Raw genomic sequence first — 20,720 nt, forward strand, 5'->3', positions numbered from 1 at the left:
AAAACCACTGGTCTAGACAAAGGACCATCCAAACAAACAACCACTGCTGCAATGTCAAATGTGAAACTTTGCAGGATTTTATTTTGCATCTGGGTTATGGTAGTTCATCAGCAATGTAACGAAATATTTGAAAATTTCCAGGAAATAATTTAGGTTTGATTCCAAGATTTTGGGTTACCCAAAAGTGCTTGCCCTTATTTCAATTGTCAATATTCAAGAAATAATTTCCTTTATTAAACATTTCTGCTACTACATGGCGCCAATGTTACTTCAATTTAAGTTTATAAATGCGTTTATGGTTTGTACTTGGCAGTGAGCTTTCTGGGAAACATTATGGCAAAAACAACTTTTAATGCAAAACAAACTTGTTGACCACATTTAAAACGTCAACGTCAGGCAAACAACTTCCACATTTCCATGTACTTTGAACTGCAGTGGAAAATTTATTTTGTTGAAATATATTTTGTCATGAGTTTTTGTCATAAGAGGTGCACCAATTATGAAAAGTTTTCAGAACTGTCGATATGCCAGCAAGCTGTTTTGTGACTGAGTTCCCATATATTTATTACGTTTTGGTGTTATTGACGTTTCACATTTTTTTAAATTTACGACAAATACTATTACCAAAACACACAGTTTGTTTTTGTTCATTTGTATAGGTGAAACCTCTTTCAACAGCGGAATTCAAACTTTAAAAAGTAGCCATCATGACAAAATGCTTTGCAAAATAGAATTTTCTCTTAAGTTTATTTCGTAAATACAGTGTGTATTTGTAAAATAACAATATAATAGTCTATAAATAAACCGTCATTACATCGCTGCAACAGAATATACGCTATACGTGACTCAAACACAAAGCATGCAAAAACGAACATAACCCACTGCATACTGCGTGTAACTCAGTATTTCATTAACGTGTAATGACTTTCGTCAGCATTCCTGTTTGGTTTATCTGGTGACAGAGGATCTCAGGGTTTCGACTTTGCATAGTTTGCAGTTTAAATTTAACACCAGGTACTTAAAAATTCCCACGTGAAAAGATTTGGTTCCACGATTTCAGATTTCAACGATGTTGTTGGTCAGCTCAGAAACAAATATTTCCAACATACAACTTCCTTTGTGACGTATTTCTTTCAACTACTGGTGTCATTGTCAACCACCTTGTGTTTTCGAATAAGTTGTTTTCAGCAATGTTTTGGAAAAACTTAACAAAAATAGTTAAATACCAGAGAGAACTTTTTGATCAAACATTTTGAATTTAAATTGACTTATTCGTGTTAAAATTTGGTAAATTTACACTTGAAAAATTTGATCAGTTTTTACAACAATGTTCTGCATGTTCTGCAATACTGCATGAACCAAGCGGCACTTGACAAAACATTTGAACTGACTACACCACGTGGGCTAAACGCCTTATTGTGACAAGATTTTACAATAGCTTATATGTGATTTCGTTTCGTAAGCTTTGTGGCTCACAGATTGAGTGCTGGAAATGAAAAAAAAATTGAAAAGAAAAAAGAAAAAGGTTTTGTGCGTTATGAGAAAAAGGATTTCCACAATTTTTAGTTCTTGCATGCTTGTGGTATAAACTGTATTTGTGAGCGCCTTGAAGCACATAAAGACAAAGAAAAATACTTCTGCAATGCAGTTTTAATGCGTAGATCGATGGAGGTGCTGCAAGTTGAAAATATGAGGTTTTTAAATTTTGACAAAGATTTTACCTTTAGTTGCACAAAATATACAAAATAATGTATTCATCACTGAAGGGGACCTCTAAATACGTGCAGTAGCTCCAAAATTATTGTACGTAGAAAATGTTTTCAGCAAATAAGTTGAGAAACTAAACCGTCTGTCTTTAAGTTTTTATTCTCAGATTTGAAGCATCGAGATTTGTTGCAAAATTTAAAATGATTTCTCCACGTATTTTGTGGATATTGCTGATGACGTGTTCCTCGTGGAAAGGAGTGATGAGCTTGGATAGAGAAGCGTGTATGCCCATACGATTATCACCGAGCCGGCAGGATTCGTTACCAGATATGGAAACGTTAAGGATTCAAAGAGGATTACCTGGCAAAGCTGGAGGAATTGGGCCAGTTGGACACCAGGGAGCTCAAGGACCCAGGGGATTTCCTGGCACTTGTGCTTGTGATCCGAGCGAAATTGCTCAAATACATGGTAAGTTCGAAAATCTGAATTTCATATTTATTTAATAATGACTGAAGTGTTTAAACCGAATAACTTCAACTGCTTGGTTATATTGATGACAGCCCAAGAAATAACCTTGTTTGTGATAAATTCAAAGCCAATTAATATCTATATATTAATCGAATGGAAAATCGTCATTTGTTGTTATAGGAAATGCAAATGTTTGTAGTCTTCGGATTTTGACTCGTTCAAACTATATAAGATCATGTTTAAAATCTTTTCAAACCACTTTCAAAAATTAAAAAACTATATAAAATGACTTGTGTTTTATCTTCTTAGTTTTCCTGGGAAATATAACCGCAAAGCTCGAAAGTTTGATTGCTTTGCATCATTACGCTCTAAAAGGTTGGTCTTACTTTAAATATAATAAGTTTTTATAAAAATATATTATTACTGTCGAAAGTTTCTTTTACATTTCTTTTAGATATATTATTATAGCTAAGTGACAAGAGTAGTTTTTAAGGGTTGGAACTTAATCGTATCCTTTAACCACACTTTAATCTTTCCAATTTATTCGTTAATCGTCGCCATTTTGTTTTAACGCTTAAAGAGCTGATTAAGTGTTCACATACTCCTTGAAATTTGAAACAATTTAAAAGAGCATCACCTATATTCTTCACTGTATTATGGCTTATTTCCTACCATGATATCATTTGTGGCTTTTTATCGTTTTTATTGCCAAGTTAAAATACATAATGGAAATATATTTAGTCGATCAATGCGACCACATGCCATGTAAAAATGGAGGAACTTGTATCAACGATGGAAACTCGTATATATGCAACTGCACTGATGGATATGAGGGAAATGACTGCTCCATAAGTAAAACGTTTTCGCAATAATAATATTAAAAAATTTATTTGAATTGACTTTAGTGATACTTTTGGTGACGACGCAATGGTGGTAAAAAATGTTTCCAATTTATTTGTATAGCTCGGTTTAAAAAAAATTGCATTATTTTGCGCAGGAATCCAGTGCGTGGTGCCGTCGGCGCCCAACAACGGAACGATCTCTCGAGAAAGTGGTCAGCTGGTTTCTTATAAGGAAAACATTACATACAGATGCAACGATAGACACGTGGTGGCGTATCAAGTGAATAATTTTCTAGTTGCAACTTGTCAGAAAACTAAACAATGGACAAAAGATACTCCAGTGTGCGTGGGTAGGTCTTTTAACTGACTTTAAATTTGTTTTTTACAAACAACAAGTCTAAATTTTGCATCTGTTTTTTTCTAAACTTGTTAAAATTTCCAGTTGATGATTGTAATCCCGACTCATGCTCTGGAAGAGGAACTTGCATCAATCAAATTGGCCGAACAATTTGTGAATGTGATGAAGGATACGGAGGAAGCGATTGTTCAGTTCAAAGTGAACTTTCTTGAAACAAACTCGACAATTATTGCAATAAATTCAAAGAAAGTTGTGATTATGACGTAATCGTGAGCTCAATCAACTCGAATCACTCATAATAATAGAAAGTGTTTGTAGATAATCCCTGTGATCTATCTCCCTGCGGTCAAAGAGGAGTTTGCGTGTGGGAAGAAGATATGAACTACACCTGCCGATGTCGCCCTGGATATCATGGAACAAACTGCGAGACAATTGTCGGTTTGTAAATTTCTTTCACATAAATAAAAAGCCGAGATATGGGTTCGGTGATATTCGTTTTAAAAAAATTCAAACTTAAATTTTTTTATTATGCGCTAGTCGGATATGCTTTTTCAAAATTATTTAGTAAGAACTATTACATTTATATTGATTTTTACAACCATTTAGGTTATACCTTTATTTAACTCATGTTTAACTCATTTTTGTAATTTCAGCAAGTGATTGTGTACGAGCTGTTGGTATGGAGGACGGCAGAGTAGGAAATAACGATATTACCGCTTCACGGTCACATACCAGTTTCCCACCGCATAAAGCCCGATTGAGACTAACTGCAAGTTGGCTGTCACCACATCTACGTAAATGAGCAACTAGATGAAGTTTTCATTGTGACTTGAAAAACTGCCGCAGTTACCAAATCTTGTTTTAATAATTTTGAATAATGTTTTTTCTGAACACAGAAATATATTAAATATTGTTCGAAAATTTTGCTTTGACATTTATGCATTTTATACGTTTGTAATAAAAATGTTTTACTTTAATTCGACATATATACGAGGAGAATGATTTGCCCACATTTTTCTTTATAGTTTTCTTACTTGTTTGTTAGCTCAGCGCGATGAATGGCTTCAAGTGGATTTAAAAACATCTACCACTGTCGTCGCTGTTGCAACTCAAGGTTTTTCATATGGTTCATATTGGACGACAAGTTACAAAATAGCGCATGGCTTCACCGAGAACGATTTGCAGATTATACAAAACAATGAAGGACAAGATTTGGTAAGTTCATTCTTGTGATTGCTAAATGATTGTTTCAGAGAGTTGACCGCAGCAAAAACTAAATTACGTAAACACACATGAATAACTAAGTTAATTGTTAGTGTTTATAAATTGTTACGGCAATGGAACAGAGGCAATCCAAGGTTTCTGAAACGTGCATTGAAACAATGGTAGCAATTTTAACCATTATCGTTTTAAGTACTATATAAGCATTTCAGGTTGATGTATTGCAAACTTTTGTGCTTATCAATTTTATCCTGCAGATTTTTCAAGGTAACCGGGACTACAATAACGTCGTTAGAAACAATTTTCCGGCTCCAGTGACCGCGAGATATTTCCGAATCCTTGTACTAACATGGCGTGGCCCTAGTGGCTATTACGCAGCCCTTCGTGTAGAATACTATATCTGTTAACGATGAAGAATTTCTGTAAAACTTTTCATTGAATGTTTGTCATTTGCTATTGAAACTTTCCTCTATGTACCGTGTAAATTTGTTTGCAATCTCATAATTTATATTATTCACGAGCAGAGTTTCTCCTGTACAAAACAATTAACATACACATACTAGACATGCTAGCTCTTGATATTGTGCTATGTGAGCATGATGCAGTGCAAACGTTCGATTGAAGTGGTTGTGAGTATATAGCTGCATGGTTGTGAGTATATAGCTGCATATGTCCAGGGCAATGTTAAGGGAGTTGAGTTGTTTTGTAACTTTAGAATTTGTGGCACATTATCAAGGAATGGACAACGCGGCTCAAACGTAAAGAAATTGACAAATATTTAAAGGACATAAAATTGGGAAAACGCAGCACTCTTAAAATTAACATGTCTTGAGAAACCTTGTCTGCAGAATGTTAGAGAAATTAAGCTCAAGAAATTAATTATATTAAATTTCCTCCTGTGTGTGCGCATAGACCTCACTGCAGCGGTGGCTTTAGGTTTGGTTGGGAAGACAAAATTTTTTTCTGAAGATTTTAGAAAGTTGCAACCATATTGCAACAAAATATTTCCATGTTTAAAAAGTTAAGCTAAATAATACCTAGTATATTTGCGAATTCAATTTGTACAAACATAGAAAAAATATTTCGTAATTTCTCACATTCCGTAAATTAGTATCGCCTTACTCGGTTTCCTCTTTCCGTAAATTAGTGTTGTTTTGGTCTTGGCATGATGTTTTAAATCACGTGACCGTTTAAGCATTATTAAAAAGTTTGTTACCAAGCAAATAGCAGCGGAAAAGCTTTAAAGCATAAACAATCGCCAACAATACATTTCCGGTCGTAGAATAGTTCCGTTCGCCTTTAATCTTCTTCTTTCGTATGAGGTCGGCTCAAGCATATTCGGCTACCAATTGCAGCCATCTCTTCCCTTCCTCATCAGGGGTCTTTAGGTCGTCTTGGCCCATGGGTGGGTGCAGGACACGGCAGTCGAAGAGGATATGTTCTGCTGTTTGTGATTCTGCACCGCAAATGCATGATGGTGATGTTTTGAGGCCCCATCGGTGCATGCATTCGCCAAAACGACCTACTCCAGTTCTGAGGCGGTTCAGGGTTGTCCAGGCCTTTCGGGGAAGGTCTGCGCCAGCAGGGGTAGTGGTGGAGGGCTCCACATTAAACTGGGGGGGCGGGACACTTCTTTCCAGTCGTCGCACCATGCAGTGTTGATGTTGAAGCCGGCGGCCACAAGTGCAGTAGCATGCCTGCTAAAGGGGCGGCGAGAAACCAGCCGCTGACGGCCACCGTGGGGTTGGCCGCCCAGGGTTGCGTGTAAGGGATGGTTGATGCTATCCATGGCTTGGCATGCAATCTTGTGAGTTGCTTGTGCTCTCCGATGTTTGGAAGGAGCGATGCCTGCCAGCACCGGCATAAACGCAACAGGAGTGGGACGGAGGCAGCCAGTAATGTTCCTGAGGGTCTCATTTAAGGTGGTGTCCAGTTTCTTTGCATGTACACTTCTACACCAGACTGGAGCAGCGTACTCCGCAGCACTGTGGACAATCGCAAGCGCTGCTGTACGAAGGGTGGAGGTGCATGCACCCCATGAGGATCCAACCAGACATCTTAGAAGGTTGTTTCTTGCCGATATCTTGCTTCGGAGGGCTGTAATATGTGGTTTATACGTTAGCTGGCGGTCCAGTGTCACTCCAAGGTACCGTGGTTGCTGGCTGTTAGGCAGTACAGTCCCATTCAGTTGGATAGCTAACTGGCGGTTCGCCTCCCGGTTGTTGAGGTGGAACGCTGTAGTTGTTGTTTTTGCCAGGCTCAATTTTAGTCTCCATTTTTCAAGAAAGTCCGCGATGTTCTGCATGTCCTTTGTCAGGGTCTCTTCCACGTTATTCCAGTTTGTGTTGGCGTAGAGAAGAGCCAGGTCGTCTGCGTAGCCATACTGGTGTGAAGTTGTTTGTGGCAAGTCGCTGATGTAAATGTTGAAAAGCATTGGCGACAAGGTAGAGCCCTGGGGTACGCCATTTTTCAGCCGCTGTTTTGTCCATCCCTGGTCTTGAGGGTGAAACTGCGGTTGGACAAGATGTTAGTAATGAAACGCACTAGGTGTCTGTCAGGGATCATCCGAAGGAGTTTGAGGGTTAGGCCTTGCTGCCACACGGTGTCATAGGCAGCAGTGAGGTCTACCAAAACAACACCCGCTTTCTGTTTTCGCTCGAAGCAGTCCTCGATGTTGTCGGTGAGCTTCAGCACCTGCTGGACTGTCGATCTTCCCCGTCGGAATCCAGCCTGTTGTTGTGGGAGCTGCGGGTCAACGACAGGGTCAAGGCGGGCCAGCAGGAGCCTCTCCATGACTTTGTAGGGGACACAAAGTAGGGAGATGGGACGGTAACTCTTGGGGTTGTCTTTGGGTTTGTTAGGCTTTAGCAAGGCAATAACATTGGCCCTGCGCCAAATCTTTGGGATCACCATGCGGCAGAGGCAGGATGAGAATAGGTTGTTGAGCCATGTTTGACATTTGGGTCCACACTGTTTGAGGAACTCTGGGGGGATGTTATCCGGTCCTTGTGCTTTCCCATTCTTCAGCTGCTTGATAGCACTGGAGAGCTCCTGGGTGGTGAATGGCGTGGAAAGATGTCCGTCCGGTCCAGGTGCCTTTAATGATCGATTGTCATAACTCATAAGTAAACATTTGTGCGCCGCCATCAACTTCCTGAGATAAGACTCAACCAACGGCGACATCTGAAGCGTCGGTGTCGAAAATAAAATGTTTATTAAAATCGGGGTAACTTGAAACAGGTGAGCTTATTAAAACACGTTCTGGCACTTGCCGGTCCAGAAAAACGTTTTTCCTATTTCGATAAGTTTATGTAGAGATGCTGCAATCAGTGCATAAAGTCTTGAATGAATTTTCTATAGTAAGAAGTCAATCCAACAAAACGTCTAACGTGTATGACGGACAGCGGAATTGGCCACTCCGTTACAACGCGAGCCTTGTCTGGATCGCATTTTTTGACCTATTGGGACACTAGGTGATCAAAAAATGTGAACCTTGATGTTAAACAACGTACATTTCGTACATTTCTCCGGTGTTAAACAACGTACATTTCGTAGGCTGAAGAGTGAAGCGCGCAACTTTAAACCGCTCCAGAATTAATTCAGCCTATCCAGGTGTTCTTCAAACGTACAAACATACACAATTATGTCATCGAGATTAGTTAAGACGCCGTTAATTCCCCTGCACGCCATTATTCGCATAAGGCGCTGAAAACTGGTAGTAGAGTTATTCACCCCCTTAGGCCAAGACTTCTCAAACTTCTTGGGTCTGCGACCTCAAATATAGAAACGAAATTTCTATGCGACCCCTTGAAGGGGTAGCCTACATGTTAAAGATATTAAGACAATAAACGCCCAATTACAGATCTCAAGTGGTATTTTGTCTCTAGCAAAATCATACAAGTGCACACAATCCACCGAAGTACAGTGACTGTAGCCTGCAGTAATAAAAGAATCTCGTAATGGAAACAGTAAAGCGAATAAAAAATTGACAAAAAACAATTCAATTTTTAAAAATCGAATTTGTTTCCCGACCCCAAAATTACATTTTGTGTTTCCAAACGCGGTCGCAACCCACAGTTTGAGAAGCTCTGCCGTAAGCAATAAATTGAATTCAAAACGACCGACATGGCTTGTGAAGGCCGTAACCTTGCGCGATGGGTCTTATACATGGCGTCCGCCAATACTTTTGACTTTAAGCAGAAAAGTTTTTACAACCTGCCAACTCGTCGAGATTATCGTTAATGCTGCAGTCCAGGAAACTATTTTTCTTGGCTTTTTTATTTACCTGACGGTAGTCGACACAAAATCGCGTCACACCTGCTTCCTACTTCACGAACAAAATTGGACTGGACCTAAGCGACTTCAAGATGCTTATTGGGTCTTCTTTATGCATGTCTTTGATAATATCTTCCACATGTATTTTCTGGTGAAATCCCGTCCGCCCTGCGTCTGTCGCGTTGGATTGGCGCCCTGTATCTATAACATGGTGAATAAATTCAGTGCAGCCAGGATTGTTTTTCCAAACTGAAAACGCACTTTGGTTATTTTTTTAAAGCTGCTAAAACCGCTTGTGTTTGCTTGCCAGACAGTCCATCGTTGAGGTTAACGTCACCTTGTATCTTACGTGCCAGTGATCAGGATTATTTTGCAGAGCCTCCGCGATTACAGTAGGTTAAACTGTTCACTGCATAAACACATCCGTAACCGATATAACTGCAGTACTTCCGAATAAGATTCTTAATTTAGGCAAGTAACTTCCGGGCACTTTGTAAGCCATGTTACTTATTACAGTGATCGGGAAAACGGTGGCAACTTGCGTACCATTGGACATTATAACGCTGTCATCACTAAAGTTTGTCATCAACACTGGAACACGTGCATCCAACGAAGTCACAATACAACTAGCTGTAAAAATTCCATATTTAACCCAAAATTCAGTATTGAGCTCTAAATAGTTTGAAAAGGTTAAAAGATATTTTCTACGGACGTCGTTGTTGAGTTTAATGACGCTGATCTCGGAAGAAGGCAGAACGACTACGATCGCTGTCACAAAGATCTTGTTGCGTTTCGGGACGAGCGGCCGTTTTAGCAAAAGGACTTCTGCTATGGACATGCTCATAAAAGTATAGCACAATGCCCAATGATGAAACTGAAGAAGATCAAGACCGATTATAAAATCAAGCACTATATTGGAACAAATAATATGATCAACGAGTGAACGAGACTTTACCTTTAAGCTCAATGACGAAGTCGCTGCCGCCGGCTCAAACAAAATGCGTTTCTACCGCTGATGCTGACATAGGTGCTTTTTCAACAGAGTTCAAACCATCCCGAAGCGATTTCTTGATCAGGAATATGCTGGCACCAGTATCTACCAAGGCACATATTACTTTATCTCGGAAAATCATGAGACAAAACGGTGCAAATCTGCGCTGGCCTTCTGTCCCGCAATGATTACATTTTCAGTTATCGAAGAAATTTCTGTCCAACCGTCCACCGGTTTGCCTTCCCTTCGGACATCGTGATGGCTGTAAACAGACGAATCAGGATTGTGGTTACTAAATCGCGGACGCCCCTTAACAAGATGCTTTACGGAACCGCATCCAAAACATTTATGACGGCGCCGGACGGTGTTGGTAGATAGGCACCGACCATCATCTTTATTCGAAAAATCCTTAAGCATTAGTTGCATCGATCTGTTCGTTGGCTTATCTCACTTATTAGTTCTGAAGCGGTTTCACAGTGGCGTTCTTTATACGCTTTCGTCTCTCGCTCCATACTTTACTTTGCTTAAAACGGCAGAAACGTCTTGGGATGAGGGCAGCTCTGAACAAGTTTGAGACGACTCCAGCCCCACTAAAACATTGGAGTTTGCGTTGAACACTGTGAGGCCATAAAATCACGTTCATACCTGAACGTTGCTGGTATGCTGGAGGCCAATCGCCGGTCTCTCTAACGCTTGTTCAGTAACAAGTGCTGTACTTCGTTCCTCAGACGGTTGTCGTCGTCTTACGGGTAACATCTATTACCGAGCGCTTTCACCGCATAACAAATTCCGGCAAATCTTCTTGTAGCTGTTCGACACGCTGGACCAATTCCAAGCGCAGCTTGTGACATATTTTGGGCTGTTGCTGGCTTCGGTGGCCCTTTCGACTAAGGTTTAAAACGAAATCAAGCAGATGTATTTAGTATTTATCGTCGCTTCGAATCTTCCACTTCAAATCGTGATTGATGGCATTCCAGAACAAATGCCTTTTAACATCTTCGGAAGCATGAATAATAACACAATAAGATTTAAAAACTTTAAAACCTTTACCAGATCATCACCTGGATTGAAGCGATGCGGTGTCATCAATAAGTCAGGGACCATTTCACATCAGCAAAACTGGTAATCCTTGAAATAGTGATTAATCCTGGAGCGCTCGCCAATTTGTTACAGAATTTGTCTGCCAGATACTTTCTTACAGCTTTCACGGTCAACTACAAACCAAGCGAACAGAATAAAAGCAGCTCGCAATTGGATAATAATGTACAACTCGTCGATTAAAAAATGTAAGAAGAGTCACTAACGTACTTGTACAGTAAAAGCGATGATTAAAACTTCTTTACAGCGGACTCGTGAAACACAACGAGAACGAAGGCTTTCACTCTGGGCCCGTACTTCTGGAATGTCCTCTCGAGCAATGTTTTGCATCAAAGGAAAATCCAATTTTACAACAATGCCAGCAGGCCATCAATCAGGAAAAGACGCCTATAGCAGTTATGTGGTCAACTGTATTGAAGCGTTAAGCGGCAAATTAAATAAAAATCCACAAAATAACGATAACGTGCATAAAGGAAATCTGTGTACGAAAAAAACGTAAAAATACCAGAAACAACAGAAATTCGAAAGAAAGAAAACATCGATAATAAAAGCAAATACAATATTTAGCCACAACTGTACCAGGCAATCGCTTAATTTTTGCTGTTGCAATGAAAGATGATGCTTTTACCCCAAGTTATCAAGACTTTCTCCGTAATTAACTCGTGACACACTGTTACAATCGAGTTGGGCAACCGTTTGAGCATGACGACCGACTCAAAAGCAAACTGATGGTTTGCAATCGACCTATAGTTCGCTAAACACATCTTTTTTATGCGTTAATCATACATCTGTGTGTTGTTAAGTCAGTGGATTGGTCACAAACCGCTTTCTCACGGCGGGGTGTAAAAACACCAAATTTTTACAAAAGGTACATTTTGACACTTGTCAAATTATAAACTCTATCGATTTTCGCTTAACTACCGAAGCGCTAGGCCAAGAGCAAAAAATTATCCACATCCTTTCTCTTAACCCATTTTTTCAAAAGAAGATGGAAAAGTGCGCGTGCTGCACCTACACTAAATTATGATTGACCATAATTAATGAACAAATTTTGATTACTTCACCTAAAAATAGAATTCATTAATTTTGATGATTAAAACATTTAACAAGGCAAAGCATTTTTTTGTACTTTGTAATCGATAAATCCGACGTTTACAAACCTACTGACCTACTGCAAAACCAGAACCAACAAACAAGCCTTGTTACTACACGTTAGCATTGACATTACACAAATGAACTATGATATCTATGGCCAGTGCAAATATTTATAGTCTGAGTTAGCAATTAAAGCAGGTAAAGTAAAGCTCATGTCCAAGTAATGACGTTTGCACATATATTTTGAACGCTTTGTGAAAATATTATTTACTAATGCAGTACACATACGCTAAATGTGACCCAATAAATAATTTACAATGATAATAATAATTACTTTGTAGAAACTAATGGTAGATTCAAAGTAGCCTACTGTACATGAACAAAAACGGTGAGAGCACTTCGCCGTAGTCATGTCTTCAAGGAAAGCCAACGATCGACAATTTGCAAACCATGGGCTTTAAAAATTGACTCAGAATTTGAAATCAGCGTAGGTGTATCCAGTGACGTATAGTTTACGATGTGGCGGAAATTGCGTCCACAGTACCACATAGACATCTAAAATTGGGTTTGACCTCAATTAATTGTGTTTTTCCATAGAATATTATATATTGTTATAGATATAATATATTTGTTATAGCAGTCTATGGTTTTTAGCTTTTTATTGACGTGTTTTCTCATTGGTTTGTTTGCGTGTCAAGGTCTCTGACCATGTTGACCAGTTAATATTTATTTTACTCATGTCACTGACAGGCGCACAGTATTTTATTTTGAGCGTGAAATAACAAGTGAAATACGGTACACATTGGTTTATGCGGCATTAGTTAAAGCTCTAGTTAAGGTACGGTCTAGACAAAGGGCCATCCAAACAAACAATCACTGCTGCAATGTCAAATGTGAAACTTTGCAGGTTTTTATTTTGCAGCTGGGTTAAGGTAGTTCAACAGTATTGTAATGAAATATTTGAAATTTTCCAGGAAATAGTTTAGGTTTGATTCCAAGATTTTGGTTTACGTAAACGTTCTTGCGCTTATTTAAATTGTTAATATTCAAGAAATAATTTCCTTTATTAAGCAGTTCTGCTACTATATGGCACCAATGTTACCTCAATTTAAGTTTATAAATGCGTTTATGGTTTGTATTTGGAAGTGAGCTTTCTGGGAAACTTTATGGAAAAGACAACTTTTAATTCAAAACAAACTTGTTTCCCACATTGTTTCCCACAAAACACACAGTTTGATTGTGTTCATTTGTATAGGTGAAACCTCTTTCAACAACGGAATTCAAACTTTAAAAAGTAGCCATCATGACAAAATGCTTTGCAAAATAGTATTTTCTCTCATGTTTATTTCGTAAATACAGTTTGTATTTGTAAAATAAGAATATAATATTCTACCCATTAAACCGTCATTACATCGCTGCTACAGAATATACGCTATACGTGACGCAAACACAAAACATGCAAAAACGATTAAAACATAACCCACTGCCTAATGCGTGTAACTCAGTATTTCATTAACGTGTGATGACTTTCGTCAGCATTCCTGTTTGGTTTATCTGGTGACAGAGGGTCTCAAGGTTTCGGACTTTGCATAGTTTGCAGTATAACTTTAACACCAGGTACTTAAAATTTCCCACGTGAAAAGATTGGTTCCAAGATTACAGATTTCAACGATGTTGTTGGTCAGGTCAGTAACAAATATTTCCAACACACGACTTCCTTTGTGACGTATTTCTTTCAACTACTGGTGTCATGGTCAACCACCTTGTGTTTTCGAGTAAGTTGTTTTCAGCAATGTTTTGGAAAAATTTAACAAAAATAGTTAAATACCAAAGACAACTTTTTGATCAAACATTTTGAATTTAAATTGACTTATTCGTGTTAAAATTTGGTAAATTTACACTTGAAAAATTTGATCAGTTTTTACAACAATATTCTGCATGTTCTGCAATACTGCATGAACCTTAAAGCGGCACTTGACAAAACATTTGAACTGACTACACCACGTTGGCTAAACGCCTTATTGTGACAAGATTTTACAATAGCTTATATGTGATTTCTTTTCGTAAGCTTTGTGGCTCACAGATTGAGTGCTGGAAATGAAAGAAAAAATTGAAAAGAAAAAAGAAAAAGGTTTTGTGCGTTATGAGAAAAAGGATTTCCACAATTTTCAGTTCTTGCATGCTTGTGGTATAAATTGTATTTGTGAGCGCCTTGAAGCACATAAAGACAAAGAAAAATACTTCTGCAATGCAGGTTTAATGCGTAGATCGATGGAGGTGCTGCAAGTTGAAAATATGAGGTTTTTAAATTTTGACAAAGATTTTACCTTTAGTTGCACAAAATATACAAAATAATGTATTCATCACTGAAGGAGACCTCTAAATACAGCAGCTTCATAACTATTGTACGTAGAAAATGTTATCAGCAAATAAGTTGAGAAACTAAACCGTCTGTCTTTAAGTTTTTATTCTCAGATTTGAAGCATCGAGATTTGTCGCAAAATTTAAAATGATTTCTCCACGTATTTTGTGGATATTGCTGATGATGTGTTCCTCGTGGAAAGGAGTGATGAGCTTGGATAGAGAAGCGTGTATGCCCATACGATTATCAAACACCCAGCAGGATTCGTTACCAGATATGGAAACGTTAAGAATTCAAAGAGGATTACCTGGAAAAGCTGGAGGAATTGGGCCAGTTGGACCCCAGGGAGCTCAAGGACCCAGGGGACTTCCCGGAATTTGTGCTTGTGATCCGAGCGAAATTGCTCAAATACATGGTAAGTTCGAAAAATTGAGTTTCATATTTATTAAATAATAACTGAAGTATTTAAACCGAATAACTTCAACTGCATGGTTATATTGATGACAGCCCAAGAAATAACCTTGTTTGTGATAAATTCAAAGCCAATTAGTGTCTATATATCGAATGGAAAATCGTCATTTCTTGTTATGGGAAATGCAAATGTTTAGGCTTCGGATTTTGAATCGTTCAACCTATATAAGATCATGTTTAAAATCTTTTCAAACCACTTTCAAAAATTAAAAACTATATAAAATGACTTGTGTTTTATCTCATTAGTTTTCCTAAAAAATATAACCGCAAAGCTCGAAAGTTTGATTGCATTGCATCATTACGCTCTAAAAGGTTGGTCGTACTTTAAATATAATAAGTTTATTTATAAAAATATATTATTACTGTCGTAACTTTCTTTTACATTTCTTTTAGATATAGTATTGTAGCTAAGTGACAAGAGTACTTTTTAAGGGTTGGAATCTATTCGTATCCTATAAATAATCACACTTTACTCTTTCCAATTTATTCATTAAACGTCGCCATTTTGTTTTAACGCTTAAAGAGCTGATTTAGTGTTAAAATACTCTTTGAAATTTGAAACAATTTAAAAGAGCATCACCTATATTCCTCTCTGTGTCATGGCTTATTTCCTGCCATGATATCATTTGTGCCTTTTTATCGTTTTTATTACCAAGTTTAAATATATAATGGAAATATGTTTAGTCGATCAATGCGACCACATGCCATGTAAAAATGGAGGAACTTGTATTAACGATGGAAACTCGTATAAATGCAACTGCACTGACGGATATGAGGGACATGACTGCTCCATAAGTAAAACGTTTTCGCAATAATAAAATAAAAAAATTTATTTGAATTGACTTTAGTGATACTTTTGGTGACGACGCATTGGTGGTAAAAAATGTTTCCAATTTATTTGTATAGCTTGATTTATAAAAAATCGCATTATTTTGCGCAGGAATCCAGTGCGTGGTGCCGTCGGCGCCCAACAACGGAACGATCTCTCGAGAAAGTGGTCAGCTGGTTTCTTATAAGGAAAACATTACATACAGATGCAACGATAGACACGTGGTGGCGTATCAAGTGAATAATTTTCTAGTTGCAACTTGTCAGAAAAATAAACAATGGACAAAAGATACTCCAGTGTGCGTGGGTAGGTCTTTTAACTGACTTTAAATATTATTTTATAAACAGCAAGTCTAAATTTTGCATCTGTTTTTTTCTAAACTTGTTAAAATTTTCAGTTGATGATTGTAATCTCGACTCATGCTCTGGAAGAGGAACTTGCATAAATCAAATCGGCCGAACAATTTGTGAATGTGATGAAGGATACGAAGGAAGCGATTGTTCAGTTCAAAGTGAACTTTCTTGAAACAAACTCGACGATTATTGCAATAAATTCAAAGAAAGTTGTGATTATGACGTAATGGTGAGCTCAATCAACTCGAATCACTCATAATAGAAACTGTTCGTAGATAATCCCTGTGATCTATCTCCCTGCGGTCAAAAAGGAGTTTGTTTGTGGGAAGAAGGTATGAATTACACCTGCCGATGTCTCGCTGGATATCATGGAAAAAACTGCGAGAAAATTATCGGTTTGTAAATTTCCTTAAGATAACTAAAAAGCCGAGATATGGGCTCGGTGGTTTTCGTTTTAAAAAAATTCAAACTTTAGGTTTTTTTATTATGCGCTAATCGGATATGCTTTTTCAGAATTATTTAGTAAGAACTTTTATATTTATATTGATTTTTACAACCATTTAGATTATAACTTTATTTAACTCATGTTTAACTCATTTTTGTAATTTCAGCAAGTGATTGTGTACGAGCTGTTGGTATGGAGGACGGCAGGGTAGGAAATAACGATATTACCGCCTCACGGTCACATAGCAGTTACCCACCGCATAAAGCCCGATTGAGACAAGCTGGAAGTTGGCTGTCGTCAGATCCACGTAAATGAGCAACTAGATGAAGTTTTCATTGTGACTTGACAAACTGCCGCAGTTATCAAATGTTGTTTTAATAATTTTAAATAATGTTTTTTTCCGAACACAAAAATATATTAAATATTGCACGAAAATTTTGCTTAGATATTTATGCATTTTATACGTTTTTATGAAAAATCTTTTACTTTAATTCGGCATATATACGAGGAGAATGATTTGCCCACATTTTTCTTAATAGTTTTCTTACTTGTTTGTTAGCTCGGCGCGATGAATGGCTTCAAGTGGATTTAAAAACATCTACCACTGTCGTCGCTGTTGCCACTCAAGGTTTTTCATATGGTTCATATTGGACGACAAGTTACAAAATAGCGCATGGCTTCACCGAGAACGATTTGCAGATTATACAAAACAATCAAGAACAAGATTTGGTAAGTTCATTCTTGTGGTTGCTAAATAATTGTTTCAGAGAGTTGATCGCAACAAAAACTAAATTATATAAGCACACATGCATAACTAAGTTAACTGTTGGTGTTCATGAAATGTTACACGAATGGAACAGAATTAAGCAATCCAGGGTTTCTGCATCGTTTATTGAAACTATGAGAGCATTTTTACCATTAGAGTCTTAAGTACTATATAAGCATTCCAGGTTGATGTTTTGCAAATTTTGTGCTTATCAATTTTATCCAGTTAAATCCTTGAAATTGTTAATCAGCATTTTCCTGCAGATTTTTCAAGGTAACCGGGACGCCAATAGCGTCTTTAGAAACAATTTCCCGGCTCCAGTGACCGCGAGATATTTCCGACTCCTTGTACAAACATGGAATGGCTCTACTTACGCAGCCCTTCGTGTAGAATACTATACCTGTTAACGTTTAAGAATTTCTGCAAAACTTTTCATTGAATATTTGTCATCTGCTATTGAACCTTTCCTCTATTTACCGTGTAAATTTGTTTGCAAACTCATAATTCATATTCTTTCGGAGCAAGGTTTCTACTGTACGGAACAAATAACATACGAATACTAGACATGCTAGCTCTTGAGATTGTGCTATGTGAGCATGCAGTGCAAACGTTAGATTGAAGTGGTTGTGAGTATATAGCTGCGTATGTCCAGGGCAATGTTAAAGGATTTGAGTTGTTTTGCAACTTCAGATATTGTGACAAATTGATCAGGGAATGGGCCACGCGGCTAAAGCGTAAATGAATTCACAAATCTTTAAAGGACATAATTTGGTTAAACGCAGAAACCTAAAAAATAAAATATCATGGGAATCCTCTTCTCCGTTTAAATTTCTTTAATTTTCCATACAGTCAATACAGCTAATTAGCATTAACCAATGATTCCTGTCCTAAAAAAAGGTGACTATAGTTAACAATAATACTCGTATGCAATAGAAACAAATCAAGATATTACATTGCATTGTTCAGAACTAGCACAAATTTCAGTAAAACCATATCTTATATCTAATGACTTGACGTCTATCAGGTTAAGTCGATAGTAATGAAAATTTCTCCAGCTGTCGTGATGTCTTTTCCTGGCTGCCATAAAACCTACGGGAAGTCAGCGGGCGTTACCTCCAACTTGGCTCTGCTTAGAGCGTAACTCGATGTACAAGTTCAGATTCATTAGCGAAAAAGTATTTCACCCATCTTGGACACTGGCCGTACATCTCCTTCGATTGCCAGAGCCAATGGAGTGAAGCATGATCTTTACGCAAAAGAAATTTTTTACCAAGCAAATAGCAGCAGAAAATCTTTTTACGGGCGGCATGTGCGGCAATGCCGACAAAAAAACATTCAAACAGAAATTCTTCGAAGTCACTGTTGGAATTGTATTTTGATGAGAGCACCACCGTATTAAAAGCCATTATCGGTTCTGTGAGGGCAACCGGCAAACAAGACGTCAACACTTCGCGCTCGCCAATTTACGTTAGACTTCTTCCACTAACGACCAGTCACATCAGCCAAATCTTATTAAAACCAAACTTATTTGCCGGCAAATGACAGCATAACAAAGACCTTCTCGGTCAGGCATCACATCCAGACTAACAAATAAATTACCGTCGCGTCGGTCTACTTATTTTTCTACAGCGAGTCAAAGAACGCTGCGTTTCATGCCTAGGGAAGGACAGCTTCAAAATGAAGTGGAGAAGAGATGTAAACGTGTAAACGCTTGAAAACGTGTACAGTCAAACCTATAATGAGAAATACTGGAGAACAACTTAAAAAGTACAAAACATTATACAACATGACGTATATCTATATGTATATCCGCAACATGTTACCTGCTTTTGTTTATCGTACATCTGATATATAGCCTATAACTGCGGTATAGTGAAAATTCCGTTGGAAATACGCCACTGATTGCAGGGCGTACATTTTTTTGAAAGCAAAAGTGGGGCTTGGGACAAAACGTTTAAGAAACACCGGCTTATTTTGTTGTTATCTAAACGTAAGAACCGTATATATACATATATATATATATATATATATAATACCATACAAATAAGTTACTGGTGTAGGCATAGCTCAGCTAGCCGGCATAAACCGGTTTGTGCGGGAAGATTGCTTCCCACACACAGCAAGACGTCAGAATTAGCCATACTGCAGAGTTATAAGTTACGTCAAGTGCACACCACAGTTATTTGCACGCCAACATTGTTGCACACCAAGGCGTATTTGCCCATTCCAAAAAAGTTATTTTTTCATTATATCCTTAACAAAATTCCAAGCTAAAGCAAACTATTTTCCGTTTTAAGATTTAGCTCATTTTATCACTGATACCAAAAATCACACCTTGCACAATTTGTACTTTAGTAAACGCGTTAAATTACTTGGACATATGAATGGCGGCCATCACTTCGTCAAAACAAAGGCGAAAACAAAGGTTTCCAAACTTTTCTGATACGTTTTTCTTATAAGTTTACAGCAGCAGCACTCGGTTTTTCTTGGTTTCTTCGTTCTGTTGGGTTTTGGCAAAACGTCTAATATAAATGGCTATTAATAAACAAAGTAAAATTATAAGACTTTATGAAATTTTGAGTTTTTAACTTTTAATTAATTTCATTTTCATTTCGTTTTAAAAGATAAGATTTTTTGTTTTATAGTAAGCTATTACTTTGGATTTATTGAAGAATACAACTTTAGGAATACAGAAAATGTCGAGTTTGTACATGATTTGTTTTAAAGAAATGTAATTAAACCCTCATACGTAGTTGTCAGCATGCATGGCAATTGTCAAACTAATTTTAATTTTTAAAAACTCACTCGTGTTCAAGACACAAGTATACATCTGCCGCAAATACGATATTGCAAACTACAGTAAAGATCAATTATCTCAAAAGTAAAAACACCTGATAAAGTATATCATTTATCTATTACTTTTCGAACAACGATTATAAAATAAGTCTTTTGATATTCAAACGGATACTCAGGAACTATTCTACGTGAAACACGAACAAGTAAAAGTAGTGCAAGTGTAGTCGTGACAGAAAATGTTCAATACGACAATTTATTCAATTGTTTTTAAAGCAAATTCTGTGTATTAGATTCTGTATGTTCAAGTTTTCCTTTAAAACTTTGCACCCAAGCTTCATCAGAAGACTAATGATTTGATCAAACTTAAATGAAATTGTTTGACTTTTGGCAAATAAAAGTTCTTATCAAGATTACTGACGTCAGCACATATGCCTGTAGTGTATAGTGAACAACTGACCATGCCCTTACGCAAACGTGATAGGGTATATCAATTTTATACATCATGACTTTTACGACAGGAAGCAAGATTGTTAAGCAACTTCACTTTTTGAATAACTAACTGGATATACCGGAACCTCGAACCAATCTAACGACGGTTTATTTCCCCCAAAAAATTGGTCTTTTAGAAAATAACAACAACTCA

General features: G+C 37.5%; 2 protein-coding genes across 2 annotated transcripts; both read left to right on the forward strand.

Annotated features, from left to right (window-relative positions):
• Positions 1-1,870: 1,870 nt before the first annotated feature.
• Positions 1,871-5,113, forward strand: LOC143462909 (retinoschisin-like). The gene is made up of 9 exons (XM_076961223.1): positions 1,871-2,175; positions 2,485-2,550; positions 2,917-3,027; positions 3,173-3,367; positions 3,460-3,573; positions 3,694-3,813; positions 4,029-4,169; positions 4,421-4,590; positions 4,854-5,113. The coding sequence occupies exons 1-9, from the start codon at positions 1,908-1,910 to the stop codon at positions 5,001-5,003; spliced, it is 1,335 nt and encodes a 444-aa protein (XP_076817338.1). The 5' UTR covers positions 1,871-1,907; the 3' UTR covers positions 5,004-5,113.
• Positions 5,114-14,271: 9,158 nt separating this feature from the next.
• Positions 14,272-17,845, forward strand: LOC143462904 (EGF-like repeat and discoidin I-like domain-containing protein 3). Its single transcript, XM_076961218.1, has 10 exons — positions 14,272-14,355; positions 14,531-14,832; positions 15,135-15,200; positions 15,573-15,683; positions 15,829-16,023; positions 16,115-16,228; positions 16,346-16,465; positions 16,682-16,822; positions 17,075-17,244; positions 17,545-17,845. The coding sequence occupies exons 1-10, from the start codon at positions 14,315-14,317 to the stop codon at positions 17,686-17,688; spliced, it is 1,404 nt and encodes a 467-aa protein (XP_076817333.1). The 5' UTR covers positions 14,272-14,314; the 3' UTR covers positions 17,689-17,845.
• Positions 17,846-20,720: the final 2,875 nt, after the last annotated feature.

This window comes from Clavelina lepadiformis, chromosome 6 (assembly GCF_947623445.1).
Source record: "Clavelina lepadiformis chromosome 6, kaClaLepa1.1, whole genome shotgun sequence".
NCBI classification, from domain to species: Eukaryota; Metazoa; Chordata; class Ascidiacea; order Aplousobranchia; family Clavelinidae; genus Clavelina; species Clavelina lepadiformis.

Excerpts from the sequence above, each read along its gene's own strand:
- LOC143462909 (XM_076961223.1), top strand. The coding sequence starts at position 1,908 with ATGATTTCTCCACGTATTTTGTGGATATTGCTGATGACGTGTTCCTCG. Across the intron at positions 2,176-2,484 it reads CGAAATTGCTCAAATACATG|TTTTCCTGGGAAATATAACC; the intron begins GTAAGTTCGAAA and ends TTATCTTCTTAG. Across the intron at positions 2,551-2,916 it reads GCATCATTACGCTCTAAAAG|TCGATCAATGCGACCACATG; the intron begins GTTGGTCTTACT and ends AAATATATTTAG.
- LOC143462904 (XM_076961218.1), top strand. The coding sequence starts at position 14,315 with ATGCGTAGATCGATGGAGGTGCTGCAAGTTGAAAATATGAG. Across the intron at positions 15,201-15,572 it reads GCATCATTACGCTCTAAAAG|TCGATCAATGCGACCACATG; the intron begins GTTGGTCGTACT and ends AAATATGTTTAG. Across the intron at positions 16,823-17,074 it reads TTGGCTGTCGTCAGATCCAC|CTCGGCGCGATGAATGGCTT; the intron begins GTAAATGAGCAA and ends CTTGTTTGTTAG.